Here is a 16,226-nt window from a genome sequence, read left to right as displayed (position 1 = left end):
CCAAACGTATGTTTTCCTCTGACTTGCTTCAAATTTTCTTTCGCTTCATGGCCCACTTAAAAGATAGTACAATAGTGAGTAGGCTGTGTGTTAACCAAAGGTATCAAATATAAGCTTGCCAAATTTGAGCTTCATGGGTCAACTAGTTTTTACGTGAAAAAGCACAAAGAAGAAAACATACAAACGTTCAAGTTTATTATTGCGACCATGTTTACTGTACCTTCATTCACGGTTCTCGCTGGAACTCTTTGATATTCCGGGATGATACATAGCCTATGTTACGCGGAATTATATTATCTGTCAATTGGTTTAAGAACTTTCAAACTAGGTCCAGTAGTTTCTGGCATACGTTACATACAAACTCTCTCTTTGTATATTAGTATCGACTAGAGAGCTAGATGACTTCTTGAAATGTTTTGGTGCTTAAGATAACAGAATGTTGACGAGTAGGGTTCTGGTTCTACTGAGAATTCAGTTTTTGTAGGCCTCTTTGGCTGAATGGTCAGTCTTGTGGCCTTCGGGTCAGAAGGTCTCGGGTTCAATTCCCCGCCGGTCGGTAGTTTTATCCGCGTCTAGTTTATTTTCCTGGTTTGGGGACAGGGTGTTTGAGTTTGCCTTAATAGATCAAACGTCTTCATTTACATGAAGTGCACTACCAATCATCACAGAAGATTTCCTCTACATAGGGTTCTCGTCAGGAAGGGCACCCGACTGTGTAAATGGACCGAGTCCACGTCTCTGAATAAAGACAAGAAATAAAGAAATCAACTATTTACTTTTTCTCTTCGTCTGGTACTGTGTTTCTCAGCTCGTTAGATTTGGTTGTAAAGTATCTGATTTGAAAATACAATCCAAACCTATAATTAATCTAATTTGAAAGGGAGTGTGTGACTGAGGAAACTAGGAAAAATAATGTCCTAATAGCTGTAGATGTATTACTGTATTTCAGGTTTCTTGGCTGAATGGTCGGTGTTGAGACCTTCAGTTCAGAGGGTCCCAGGTTCAATACCGCCCGGGTTGGGGATATTAGCCGCATGGGATTATTTCTTCTAACTCGGGGACTGGGTTTGTGTGGTTTGCTACAATACACTCCTCTTCACATACACTAACCGCCACAGAAGCGTGCAATGTTCAATACATCCTTCCACGTGTGGTTGGCGGCGCCGGGAAGGCCAAACCTACATGCACGATACAGTTTGCACCAGTGACCCCACTAAGGTGTAGGACAAGCGATGAGGAGAAGAGAAGAGAAGACGCTGCAAATGTAAAATTAATTTCACTTTAGTGGCTATTGTTAATGGCTTCTGCTACTTTATCTTCCAAGCTCAGCGAAAACAAAATTCTATGTAAAGTTATATTCAGGTGTCATGACTTTTCGTGGTAACAAGTGTTTCATTAGGGTGTTATAAGCCTGTTTAGTGACACTGGAAGGGTACACAGGATGGCCTTAACTTCTTTTTATTATTATTATTATTATTGTTATTATTATTATTATTATTATTATTATTATTATTATTATTATTATTATTATTATTACAGTTTGATTTACGTCGCACCAACACAGATAAGTCTTATGGTGACGATGGGATAGGAAAGTGATAGGAGTGGAAAGGAAGGGTCCGTGGCCTTAATTAAGGTACAGCCCCAGTATTTGCCTGGTGTGAAAATGGGAAACCACGGGAACTATTTACAGGGCTGTCGACAGTGGGGTTAAAACCCACTATCTCCCGAATACAAGCTTACAGTTGCGCACCTCTAACCACACGGGCCTACTCGCTCGGTCGTTACGTAATGTGCATGATTTGTAAGACATATTTGTTGTCGAATTCTGTCTGGCTTCTTGATTGATTGGTCAGCGTACTGGTCTTCAGTTTAGTGGGCCCCGGGTTCGATTCCCGGCTGTGTATGGCTTATTCCTTGATCGGGAACTTGGTATTCGTTTCCGCCTCAATACACATCTCTTCATCTACACTCAGCTCACTCTACACTATCAATCATCACAAAAATACGTAACAGTGGTTACATCCCTCCACATAGGGTTGGCAATAATAATGCTATTGGCTTTATGTCTCACTAACTACTCTTTTCCGTTTTCGGAGATGCCGAGGTGCCGACATTTAGTCCCGCAGGAGATCGTTTACGTGCCATTAAATCATTATCAGTAAAGTCGCATTTGAGCACCTTCATCACCGGACTGAGCCAGGATCGAACCTGCCTAGCTGGGATCAGAAGGCCAGCGCCTCAACCCTCTGAGCCACTCTGCCCAGCTACGGTTGGTGTGAGAAAGATAATCCTACCTTAAAACTATGACGAATCTACACTAGTGTCGGCCCCAAGAAAGTTGTTAAAGAGGACAGGAAGAAATTCTACATGGAATTAAGGATACTAGAACGTAAGCGTGTCACATTTTAATCTTCTGAATGAACTTAGGCTACATAGGCCTACATTTAAAAATTTTATTTCATGAAGTTCCATCTTCCAGATGTTATGAAAATCATAACTTGCAATCAGAAATTCCTTCTAATCCAAATAACAATGATAAGTTTAAAGTTACACTATCTAATCTTGTATAAGGTGTTTCGAAATGAGCTCATCTAATTTTTTAAAACCTAAATAGCCACTTAAGTCAGAGGTATGATTTTTGGCTTGTGCTACAAACTATGTAGTTTTTTGTAATGATTGGAGGTAAATTTATCAAAACCTTGTTTACGAAGAAAATACTTATGTTCGTTCTTTTTTTAATAGCTCATGTCGTTCATTATCAGTAAAGGAACGTATTCATTTTGTCAAGCTGTGTTCTTGACATTTAGGGTCTTTGAACAGAAATGTGTTATCTAACGGCACCTGACCAGCAGAATGTATGCGTTCAAAATAATAACGTTAAATCTGAAATAATCCTGCCTAATTTTGTACTGGATGTTTCAAAATTAGCGCAGTAAATATCATATTCTATCATAGAAATAATCTGAATTCCCCAAGGTTTGGCTTGTCTCTCTCATAAACAGTTAAAATTTATACTGAAGCATACTGGGATAAATCGAAGTCAAATTAAACAACAAATATGTCCCCTACATTTAGTGATATCCATTCTGTATACACGAACATAACTGAAAGAATTGTTTTCAGGTAGTAGTCTGCATTGTAATGTAACATCTGCTATGCGCACGGCATTTCTTTTTACCTTAGCGATATCAAAAGAAGGGTTGAGTGATTGGTTATAAAAGTTAATTTTACTATATCTTTCCATTATATATTTAAAATGAATACTACCGTCAATTTATATACTAAGAAAAGTTCGTGCGTTAACATGTGTCTATTTCACGCGCTTCGATATTCACTGTTCACTATAGTTCGGTCTGATATAATTTATATTACTAGAACAAAATATAACAGAAGAATTAAAATTAAATACTTGACCGATCTGACTCTTCCAAAAGTATTTTTCGAGTTCAAATCACTAATCATATCTGCGGTCTTAAAACCATATTTCAATGAATTTTTGTTATCAGTCACTATTTCGTACATATATCTACACTAGTTTAAAGAAAAGGTGCTGATATTTGGGTTCGTTTTGAGCCTCACTGATGTCTTTCAACGAATGTGACATTAGTCTAGGACATGTTGTCTGCTTTGATTAAAACTCGTCCTCTGTTGTTTCTTCTGCAGATCTGTTTGGCTTAATAGTTCCAGAGAAATACAGTTTACATTTCAAATAACTTTTTTTTTCCACAATTGAAGATATTTCAAGAATATCCTAGGATATAATTATAGTATATTGTATCCCGGTACGGTGACATTTTCACATTGATATTGTTTATCATCACTTACACACCGATATGAATGGGGTGAACCACCGTAATAAATAAATAAATAAATAAATTAATTAATAAATAAATAAATAAATAAATAAATAAATAAATAAATAAATAAATAAATAAATAAATAAATAAATAAATAAATAAATAAATAAATAAATAAATAAATAATCAATTTAAACTGTTATTTTGTATTCCATAAGCAGCCCGTTTCAAATAATATGGGGGGAACGTATGTGGTGAGAAGCAGAATGTGTGTGCAGTCTATTGGAATATGGAGGCATTAACTTACACATGGTAAGGAAGTTCACATTGATTCTGGTTTGCTTTGTTAGAGCCTGGGAATGGTATTAGCATCCAGTCGTATACCTCTCGCTTCTAGAGGCAAATGCAGTGTATTTTATGAGCATGTAACTCCCCTTCTGTTCCTGAATGAATGTTACAGAAGCATGAAGAATGTTACGCGATTCAGCATATTATGAGAATATCTCGAAACGCGCTAACAAACATTGCATAGGGGCTGATTCACTGTGAAACAGGCTATTTGTTTGTGAATTTATTCCATGAAGGGTACCTTTGCTGGTGTTAGTAGTTCAAAGCAGTGCAACTGATGTTAAAATGACTCCGACAAACGATGTTAGAGAAAGATGCTTCGAAATGGTAAGTGCTTTCCGGCCAATTAGAGAGATGCTCTTTGCTTTGTCAACTGAAACTATATCGCTGATGAGAGCTGGATTGGTTTTTAAAGTCCATGTTAATTTTACAGAGATCTGTATGCTTTGCCGAGTGCTCAGGGGATGTTTGCTTAGAGAGTACATTTTAATATGCTTTGTGAGTTAACAATGCTGAAGGAGCATTGAATTTCAGTGTTACAGTGTTGTTGTATTGTAAATGTGTGAACAGTTAAACTGGGGCTGCAAGGGAAGACGATGGATAGCATTTGCCTGATATCTAAAGGTTCTATATAAGCAACAAAGGAAGACGATGCATAGCATTTGTCTGATATCTAAAGGTTCTATATAAGCAACAAGGGAAGACGATGCATAGCATTTGCCTGATATCTAAAGGTTCTATGTAAGCAACAGACATATTAATTTGAAAACGGCGCGCGGCTGTGAGCTTGCATCCGGGAGATAGTAGGTTCGAATCCCACTATCGGCAGCCCTGAAGATGCTTTTCCATGGTTTCCCATTTTCACACCAGGCAAATGCTGGGGCTGTGCCTTAATTAAGGCCACGGCCTATTCCTTCCAACTCCTAGGCCTTTCCTATCCCATCGTCGCCATAAGACCTATCTGTGTCGGTGCGACGTAAAGCCCCTAGCAAAAAAGAATAATTTGAAAACGACAACAAGTTCTTTAGTTCTGATGGCGAATTATACTTTCAATCTCCATACCAGAGAGGCGCGGTAGCATGTGCACCTACAGACTAGCATACTCTTTCTCGCCATACCTCATTGTCATAATGACGGTAATTATTAACACTTGAAATGTTACACATGGTCTGAGGCAATTTCAAGAAATCTAGATGAAAAAAAAAAAAAAAAAAATAATAATAATAATAATAATAATAATAATCGTATAGAATAGGCTGCCTGGTAGCACACCTTATCGAATGGCGCCATTGAGAAATGCTACGTATCGGTTTAAATCTTCATATCCCACAGTCATCCTAGTAGTGGAAGTAGAACGACTTTTAAGTGATCTTGTGGTTAGATGTCGGGTGCATCATCAGACGTCTTTAATAGCCGAAAATTAATTGGTGAATTGCCAAGATTTTCCCCAGTCCGTCTGAAATCACATACCCTGCCCTGTATCGAACCGGTAGTCATGGGAACAAACTACTTCAGATACACCGAGGAAAGCAGAGGAGGGGGCATGACAGCAGAGTAATATGGTCATTAGCTTCTCACCAAGATGGCCGTGGTACAAATTTCGACCAATGCACGTTGGATTTTACAGATCAAAAGATAAATTCCCGTGGTTCGAATTCCACGTAAGACTGTAGGTCTCGTGGTTATAATAATTATATCAACAATCACATACAATTAAAAGTAGGCTTGCTGTTGAACATCGCAGAAGGTACTAAAAGAGTTTACTTGAGTCAGGTTTGGGTACTTCTTCGATAAGATCCCAAGTTTCCACAATTGGTCACCGTTGAGATAGGTGACGTCGAATACTGTTGACAAGTTTATGACGATGATCGTTGCTATAAGTGTCCAGGCATTGAGGTGACGGCCTCAATAGAATTGTGGCATTTATGGCTATATTCTAGCAATATTGAGCTTGATACGTATCTCCACCTGCAGATTCCTACTTATAATAAAGTTTTCATTGTTCACTTGTTCAGCCTCCCTGAAGTAATAACGTAAGACCTTCAAAAAGGAAGTTCCAGTGTGAAATAGGCTACTGTCACTGCAGCACAACGGCCAAGATCTTGCGCATGCACGTTGAATCTTTAGCGTCCATGGGCTATCTAGATACATTATTTGGAAAAAATAAGATCGTGCTAATGCGTCATCCCGAATGTTCAATACATTCAAGACGATCGAGTGACCTGTCATCTGCAAAATACAATCTGCTCAAGCATTGTTAACTCATTATTATGGCAACGTATGCTTTTGAATACAGCTTTTGCCTCTGTTATCTGATGAATGCAAATTGAACCTTATTTTAGTTGTCTTCCCTAGCGTACACTAGTATTCCAGAAACTGATTTACGTTTCAAGATGCTGATGTATGGACGTTCTCATAACAATATATGGTCATTCGTAATAGGTCATTATTATCCGGGCAGAGAAGCTCAAGTGGCAGAACTCTGGCCTTCTGCACTCAAGTTGGCTCAGTATTTGAAGATGCTGTAACACGCCAACCTTGTGTCGATGTATTTACAGGCACATAAAATAACTCGTCCGCCTCTGTGGTGTAGTGGTTAGTGTGAGGGTTCAATTCCCGGCTCTGCCACGAAATTTGAAAAGTGGTACGAGGGCTGGAACGGGGTCCACTCAGCCTCGGGAGGTCAACTGAGTAGAGGTGGGTTCGATTCCCACCTCAGCCATCCTGGAAGTGGTTTTCCCTGCTTTCCCACTTCTCCTCCAGGCAAATGCCGGGATTGTACCTAACTTAAGGCCACGACCACTTCCTTCCCTCTTCCTTGTCTATCCCTCCCTATCTTCCCATTCCCCGAACGGCCCCTTTTCAGCATAGCAGGTGAGGCAGCCTGGGCGATGTACTGGTCCTCCTCCTCAGTTGTATCCTCCGGCCCAGACTCTGAAGCTCCAGGACACTGCCCTTGAGACGGTAGAGGTGGGATCCCTCGCTGAGTCCGAGGGAAGAACCGACTCTGGAAGATAAGCAGATAAAGAAGAAGAAAAAGTAACTCTTGTGGGATAAAATTCCGGTACCTCAGTGTGTCCAAAAACCGTGATAGTAGTTAGTGGGACGTGAAACCAATAATAATATTATTACTAATATATTATTATATACAAAATATCGTACATAAAAGAATAACAGTTGTGCTCAATTCTTGTAATATCTAACATGTTCGCCATGGTGTTATAGATAACTACGACTGTGAAGTTGATTCTGGTTACGTATTTTGTTATTCTCATGTTGATATGTGATGCCACTTATGTGCTCTTTCACTATTGGACACCTGCTTTCAGTGAGCTGACGAATGAAGAGAAACACTTACCTTTGTAGCGGAACAGGTTTAGTTTCGGTAGGAGAAACTGCACTGTTCAGAGGTCCAAGGTTGAAGAGGGTAGCTTTATCTAATCTCATCTGAACTCACTGGGAAGGTTTATGGCAGTTATCCCCATCCTAGATGTAAATAAATCGCACGAGTTGGCCGTGCGATGAGCTTGCATCCGGGAGATAGTGGTTCGACAGCACCGAAGATGGTATTTCCTTGATTTCACATTTTCACGCCAGGCAAATGCTGTAGATGTACCTTAATTAAAGCCGCGGCCGCTTCCTTCCCACTCCTAGGCCTTTCCTATCCCACCGTCGTCATAAAACCTATGTGTCCGTGTGACGTAAAGCAAATTGTAAAAAAACGTAAATAATTAAAACCTATAGCACGGACTAAACAATTAAGCGCCTCTTTTTGTTTGTTTTGCATGTACAGCCATAGTTCAAACACCGTTTCTTTCCGGAGAGCAAAAATACTTTGTGTATTCCAAAAGTCTTGTATGTCTTATATTTCCTTTCTCTGTTTTATGAACGGTGTTATTCTCGTACTATTTTGCATAACTCGCTGCCTATTATTTAGATTTGAGAGAATGGAGCTTAACTGAATGACTGTGGCAGCTTTTTGAAATAATTGCCAGAAAGATAAAACGTATAGGCCTAAATCAATAATCTAATATAATACAATGCACTTTTATATTCCGACTCATTAGCTGAACGATCAGCGTCGAGGCCTTCGGTTCAGAGGGTCTCGAGTTCGATTCCCGGTCGGGTCGGGGATTTTAATCGCGTCTGATTAATTCTTCTAGCCCGGAGACTGAATGTTTTCGTTTGTTCCAACACTCTTCTCTTCATATTCAGACAACACACCATAATAATAACCTCCACAGAAACACGCAATAGTGATTACATCCCTCCATATACGGTTGCGTCAGGAAGGAAATCCGTCCTAAAAACAGGGCCAAATCCACATGTGCGATACAGTTCGCACCCGGGAGTCCACAGATGTGGGGAAAGTGGTAGAAGAAGAAGAATGCATTTCACTTTTATGAATCTGAGCAATTTATTAAATTGAGTATGGAATTATTGACATTATACAGAACGAATGATCAAATGATATTAGTTTATATACAGAATTAAAAAAAATGATGGCACTTATTTTATCACAAATATCATGACGGTTCTTTAAAAGTTTAACTACCCACTGACGGTATCATCCTCACTGCTGTCGTCAACACTAACTTCAACATCTGTGGCAGCCTGGAAATTAATTTTTTTTTTTTGCTAGTTGCTTTACGTCGCACCGACACAGATAGGTCTTATGGCGACGATGGGACAGGGAAGGGCCAGGAGTGGGAAGGAAGCGGCCGTGGCCTTAATTAAGGTACAGCCCCAGCATTTGCCTGGTGTGAAAATGGGAAACCACGGAAAACCATTTTCAGAGCTGCCGACAGTGGGGTTCGAACCTACTATCTCCCGAATACTGGATACTGGCCGCACTTAAGCGACTGCAGCTATCGAGGTCGGTAGGAAATTAATTTGACGTGAATGTTTCACGTAGTAGCCTACTTCTTGTTGGCACAATTTTGCTAGAACTGAGCTAGTCTCTGCATATCGACCGGCGCTAACGCTAAAGCTCTTAATAGCTGTGCAGCAAATTAAATTTTGGACGAGAATTTAGTTCTGCTTTTTATGCTGATACCCTCCTACGAATTAGTATATATACGATGTACCTGCAGAAACGCATAGTTATTTTATATTTTCTCCAATCTTACCTTTTAGTTTCATTGTCGGTTTAATTTTCTTTAGAAATTATTGCTTTTGTGGACAAGTCTCTGCACTATGGCCGTTTTGGTGAAACTGGCAAACTTTCAGTAATGAATAACAGAGGACAATTGTCATTCTTTTTGAAAATAATTACGCAAATGATACCCTGCAAGGTGGCAGCGCACTGCCATGTTTTTTACTGTAAAAAGAAAACTCTCAATTATAATACTGAAGGACTTCGGTGATGATAGGAAAGGGCTAGGACTGGAAAGGTAGCGACCGTGGCCTGAATTAAGGTACTGCCCCCAGAACTTTTCCGGTGTGCAAATAGGAAACCACGGAAAACCATTTACAGGACTGCTGAACACACCCTAACCACGCGAGTGTGCTCGCGGATTATACGCGTACTGTGTTGTTGGTGTTGTTAGTGCGTAAAGTAAAGGAGGTGGTGGTGGTGATTATTATGTTAAGAGGAAGTATAACTAGGCAATCATATTTTGTTAACACTAATCGGTAGGAAAGTGGAAGATATCCGACACTTCGAAGAATGAATGTATCGGCAAAAGATAGGGAAGAACCACGAAGGGTGTGACTGTAAACAAACAGGAGTCTCGAGAACTATGGAAAAATTAGCAGTTCGTCAGGGAATCGGAAAGAAAGTATTCTGGACCAAAGGAATTTTTCGTCATGAGATGTGGTTGCAGTAACAGTAATTTCCTGGAGCATTCACAATACCACACTAAACACATTATTAACCATTTTTTGGTACAAAATACCATTCCATAGAGCAGTGTCTCTGAATCCTTTTCTCTTCAGAAAATCCTAGAAATATTTAACTGAACTTTGGGGAACTCTGGCTGCCTGACATATATTTTAAGCTAGAGAAAAATATAAAAGAGTGCTGTGCAGTCGGCGATCCAAATTACAATCGTATATTTTCATAGAAGAGCTCAAGAAATTATCTGGAATCTGGATAATCTGAAGATCGAGTTGCGTTGTTATTGTGATTATGTAGCGAATAACTACATTAAGAAATGATAATAAAAGTGCATAAATATAGAAGAGATCAAATATGTAGGTACTCATAACGCTCGATAGCTGCAGTCGCTTGTGTGGCCAGTATTCAGCATTCGGGAGATAGCGGTTTCGAACCCCACTGTCGGCAGGCCCTAACCACACGGCCAGCTCTCTTGGTACTTCGAATAAAGTGGGGTGTAAATAATTGAGTGAAGGAGTTCTTCTAACAATATTTATGTCCAAATAAAGACTCATACACCGACATGCCGGAATTCTATCCCTGGTGTATCTGAACACCTTCGAATACCATAAGATTGAGATTGAGCTGGGATCGAACCCACCAAGTTAGCGCTCTACTATCTGAGAGCTACGGCCACATTTAGTACAAATGTGGATCTGAACCTTATTACTGCGTACTGTAAAACCTGAGAAAATGTCAATATGATACTCCTCGTGCAGTTATTCTCTCATTTTGTTGCTTTATCCCTGCAAGAATATCACTGGTTGTGAACTAATTTGGATTTGTGCATTCTTGTAAGACTCCCCCAGGTTCGAAATGACACCGACATGTAAGTCGGACTGCAGAGCCAAAACGTCCCTGTATCGGCCTGCATGTTCAGGCTGCTTATAGGACCCTATGGCACTTGAAACGTAATAGTAGGCTGCTAATCTAGGGAAGATATTATCTGATGCATGGTTGTTTGTCGTATGTCTCTATTGTATGTTACTTGACTATGTATTGTTCCAGGTGTGCCTCATGTCTGGGCGAGTCCGCACGCGCCCAGTGGTTCCGCCACTCGGACGGCTGGCGTTCGGGCAGCTCCACGTTCGGCTCGGGCTCAGGGTCTGCCCTGGTGCCTCCTACCACTGGCTCAGTTCCCTCAACTCACAAGCGCTCCCCATGGGACTCCCTACCCTCATTGCGACATGAGGGATCGCTCGGAGACAGCGGATACAAGTCCAACCGCGCTGACTCTTTCGAGCAAAGGTGAGGCTCTACCCGCATTTCACTTTAAAACATTATAATTCTGTCTAGAAATTGCAGGTTTTATACGTTAGGTATTGTACCCATACTGGGCATTTAAGGAACTATATTACTTAATTTGGTTTCACAAACAGATGTATAAATGGAATAGTTGGATGAGAACCGCCAGAAGTCACTTACCAGGCTTGAAGTCTCGTCCTCCCTACTTTCATTGCGTCAGCGGCTGAACTCATGTAGCATACGGGCAATGGAATGTTCGAAAAAGAAAAATAGGCACTACCTAAAATATAATGAAAGTAGGGTTCTATAATATGAGAGGAATACACTATTATTATTAAATGAGAAGAATCTTCGTTTTCGTCGCCATAAGACCTATCTGTGTCGGTGCGACGTAAAGCCCCTAACAAAAAAATCTTCGTTTAAATATTATTTTTCTAAACATTTTATTATACTGGTAGAAACCACACGAGATGATGCCGCATTTCAACACACGAGCAAGAAGAACAATTAAGACTGATACAAAAATTATATACATGCCTTCATGCCCTTGTAGTTTGTCCTCGGCATAGTTGATCCTTGGCGTACCTCAAGTCATTTGATTAACACACACTAATATGTGATTTTATTTATTTATAACAATGATAGTAAATGGCAGCTAATATTTTAATAAGCTGATCAAAAATGGATATTCAATGGTATCCATTCTGGTGATTAATTAATTATTAATCCTCATTAATTAATCACATTCTTAATTAATTATTAATCATTATGATTTGGAACGAAAATCAAGTACATCTGCTCTACACACGAGATTGCATCGCCGTATATCAAACACGTGGTCCATTTGACCATGACAATTATATATTTACACTGAACACATACGCATATCCTGGGTTTACCTAACAAAATTATTCAAAGAAAAATCAGCCAAAGCTGGAATCGAACCCATCACCATAGAACACTTTGGGAAATAATAAAACACGTAAACATATTACATAGAAAAATATCAACATATTTTACACAATACATCTTGAAGATATGGCTTAACCAAGCCATAGTATCTGGTAAAATTCTTCGCTCCAACATCATTCGAACACATGGACTCCAGCTTCCAAGGTAAATTTTTTTAACTCCAATCAAAGGCTAATTTAATGCCTAAGCATAAGAAGGGATCTATCCTTCGCAAAATCAGAAAATTATCCGCATTACTCGTAACGTATCATTAGAATGGAATTGAGGCTGCTTTGGCGAATGAAAGGGAACTCGCCAGTAAACATTGAGCTTTGCTGGAAACTACAAAATCTCTCTCTCGACCCTCAGTCGGCTAGTAATATACCTGTCAATCATGACAACAGCTGTGTGACCAGCCTTGTGGCTACGGACACTTTGAAATCATCGTTCTTTCTTTCTCTCTCTTTCTTTCCTTCATATATCATCGCGGCTTATTCTCAAGTACGCATTAATTTGAGAGCCGTCACTTATTATTCATTATCTGGCTATATACTCAGCCTACATATCACAACAGCCATAATTATTTATTATTCTTCATCATTTCAACAACATAACATGTTACAGCTTCGCCCTTCCATATCATACCACCTCATTTCAATCCGTTCATTTAATTTACAGAGAAGACTCCATTCTTACAGGTTATTTAATTCTTCTCACATATTTATATAATTCATATTAATACCTCGGTTTTGAACAGCATCCGTTCATTTAATATCATTCGGGATTTACAAATTCCTGAATCACCTTAAAGCTAACGTATAGTTTGTATTCAAACTTACTATGAAAATCTTTACGATAAAATATTACGAAGAAATGTAAGTTTAGCTAAATCGCCAATCTTCCCAAATATGTGCTTCATATAAGCTAAGAATTTCTGGGATGTATATAATAATTTATACAACTGATCCAATTAAATTTTTATCTTGAAATCATTTGATAATCCTAACTAAATAATAAATCTTTTCCCGGTCATACGCGCATAATGTTCCCTAGATTTTTAATTATTAATTATAACATTATGATATTTACAAAATAAAACTTGCTACTGGCATGCAAATCTCGTGGTAACATATATTTAAATCATGTGTACTTATCAAATGATGGGTATGGTTTGCTGTCATCTCGGGGTACATCTTAGATTTTTACACGACCATGATGAATGTTCTCTCTGGCAGTCCTCGGTTCCTCTTCATACTACCACGATCGATGTCTCGAACTGTGGTCTTCTCAGTTGAGTCTCTGGACGCTCCCTGTAGAACTGATCGCAGGCACTCAGGCGCGATTCTTGTAGACTCTATATCTCGGGTTCGACGACCACTCAAGAACATACAGGAAAATGGGAAATCAATTATTAAACACTGTTTATGTACTTTCAAAGGGAATCTACTTGTGACAAGATCCACTCTTAACTTCAAATAGATTAGTGCAAATAGTGGCAAGTTTGTAGAAATCACTGTTGATTTCCCCAGTAATCACATAGTCTATCACCACGAGTGTCCATGGAGTATGCAAACGCTAATTTTATCAGGAACAGTTATTTAATTTTTCCTGAACGTCACTCGCTCTTAAATGCTTTGGATCGGTGATTATTAATAATTGCTGAACATAATTAGCTGTCTCACCACTTCTAAATAACCTGACGCGTTTGCCCTTTCGTTGGTGATTGCACCATGAGCCACAACTGACTGTCTTTAACAATTAAAATGTTAAATGCTAAAATAAGGCTTCTATTTGGCAACTGTGTACATTAACTTGTACCACACGGCTTATTCCGCGATATATTTACATCGCACTGATGTGTTTTTCTTCTATGGCACAACACTTCGTACACTGATATCCAAGTTCACTCCTAAGGTGTTAGTACTACAGCTACACAGATGACAATGAGATACTGTATCTAGGTCCTGGCTCTACTTATAGCCTCCGGACAAAATGGTCAGAGGGGAGGTGAATTATGCCCCTGCTGAATTCGAGGTCCGGTAATCGGAATCTTTCAGCGACGTGATAACAATCAAATTATAGCTTGTGATCTCTACTTTCAACTGAACGCATATAAAACTAAAGCGATCAGTGAGTCATTCACAATCTCAAAAGCGTCTTTTTAGAAGATCACGCGTCATGGTTCATCACGCAAGATCTCCCACTTTTTTCCACACGTTGTCAGATTTCAGCAGTCGTCCTTACTCTGCGTACTACTGTATGACAAGCGTCATTACCGATCCACTATTCAAGTATTGCATTTATATGCATCAACAATTAGCATTAAATACATCGGTTCCAATGAGACCTGACTCATAAATTTCCAAAAATCATTTCAGATGAAGGTGTTCTTATTCTTCCTCTTTTTAGTAAATTATAGTGAAGTGGCACCAGTGACTGCGGTGTTGAATTAGTAGAGCGCATTTATTTCTCAGGGGTTAACACACCTTAACTCAGCCCAGTCTCCAATAACCTCCATTTCCATGCGTAGCTTCATCTCTTCTTCTCGCTCGCTCGCTCGGAAAGAGAGCGCGATTTCAAGGTTTAGCAATACTGCGCTATCCTTCTCTCGTTACAGCGCAGAAAACTGCTCCCTTCGGGCTGGCGTATCGCGAATCACATCCCGGTTCGGCATGTACACTGCTAATTACTACATTATATGTCACAGAATGTTGCGGAAAACATCATATGTAATTAACTAAACCTCCTAACATGCCTATGGCATGGTGAGGAAGGGTTACAATATATCTTCACTAGCATCTCAGTAGAGTGACCATGGATTGAATCCCACCTAGTGCACTTTACGCACTGAAATCGAAAATCGATTTCATGTTATTTACAATCCACGTAAACCGGTCGTTCTAGTAGTTTACAATCGCAATATTATATGTTATTTAACACTGTAGTATACTTTGTGCCGTGCTTTGTTGAGAGGCCCATTATAATGATCTTATTCTATAGCGATATCCTAGTGATATCTACTTCCACAGGAAATACGACTGATCTCTACGTGTACAAACGTTTTCCGGAAACTCCATAAAATCATTTCTCTTTGCTGCTACTGATGGATATTGTAGCCAAAAATTACGTCAGGTACCTTTTTCTGACTGCCTAACATTGCAGAAACTGTTCTCTCTTGCATAATGTAACGTCTATCGCACCAAATATTACTAACGGAATTCGAATACACTTGAAAATTAATGTCTTCTGTTGTACTGTTGACTATCATCTTTACATATTCTTTTTCCTTAAATATACGCGAAAGCTTCTCAATCCCAAACCAATAATTGAATATATTGTGACGCAATCATATTACTTTGAGCAAGTACGTGCACAAATTTGCTTCGCAACGTTAGGTTGACACCCAACTGGAACTATGAACCATCCCAAATCGACACAGAAGAAAGGTCACAACATTTTATATAATTTAAACTATATGTTTACTTGCGTATACTCGAAATGCAGACTCATGCTGAAAACAAAATCTAAAAACGTTTATCTTCAATATTCTCCTTTTTATCGAAAATGTTGAAGTACAACCTTTCAGCGGACTGCACTGTAGGGTGTGTATATATTTACAAGTTACTTTACGTCACACCGACACAGATAGGTATAGCGACGATGGGATAGGAAAGGGCTAGGAGTGGAAAGGAAGCGGCCGTGGCCTTAATTAAGGTAGAACCTCAGCATTTGCCTGGTGTGAAAATGGAAAACGACGGAAAACCATTCTCAAGGCTGCCGACAGTGGTGTTCGAACCCACTATCTCCCAAATACTGGACCCTGGCCGCAATTAAGCGTCTACAGCTATCGAGCTCGACAGGGTATACTTGAATGAGGCGCTATTTTTTTTCTCCTGCACTGTGGAAATAGAGTACGTGGTTGACGGTATTTTTGTTAGGAATTTAAGATCACACTAGCACATGCAGATATTCGGCAGTCGTGGGACAGGACAGAACTAGGACTG

The 16,226-nt window shown here is 39.4% G+C and overlaps 1 protein-coding gene across 1 annotated transcript in view; it reads left to right on the top strand.

Moving 5' to 3' along the window:
* The window catches only part of LOC136867905 (protein still life, isoform SIF type 1-like), a 500,721-nt gene that overhangs the window by 467,022 nt on the left and 17,473 nt on the right, over positions 1-16,226 (top strand). Inside the window, exon 9 of the mRNA XM_068227017.1 lies at positions 11,035-11,274. Coding sequence (XP_068083118.1) covers positions 11,035-11,274 — 240 coding nt within the window. The remainder of the gene's footprint in view (positions 1-11,034; positions 11,275-16,226) is intronic.

This window comes from Anabrus simplex, chromosome 1 (genome assembly GCF_040414725.1).
Source record: "Anabrus simplex isolate iqAnaSimp1 chromosome 1, ASM4041472v1, whole genome shotgun sequence".
Classification (NCBI taxonomy): domain Eukaryota; kingdom Metazoa; phylum Arthropoda; class Insecta; order Orthoptera; family Tettigoniidae; genus Anabrus; species Anabrus simplex.
This window is presented reverse-complemented; position numbering and strand designations above follow the sequence as displayed.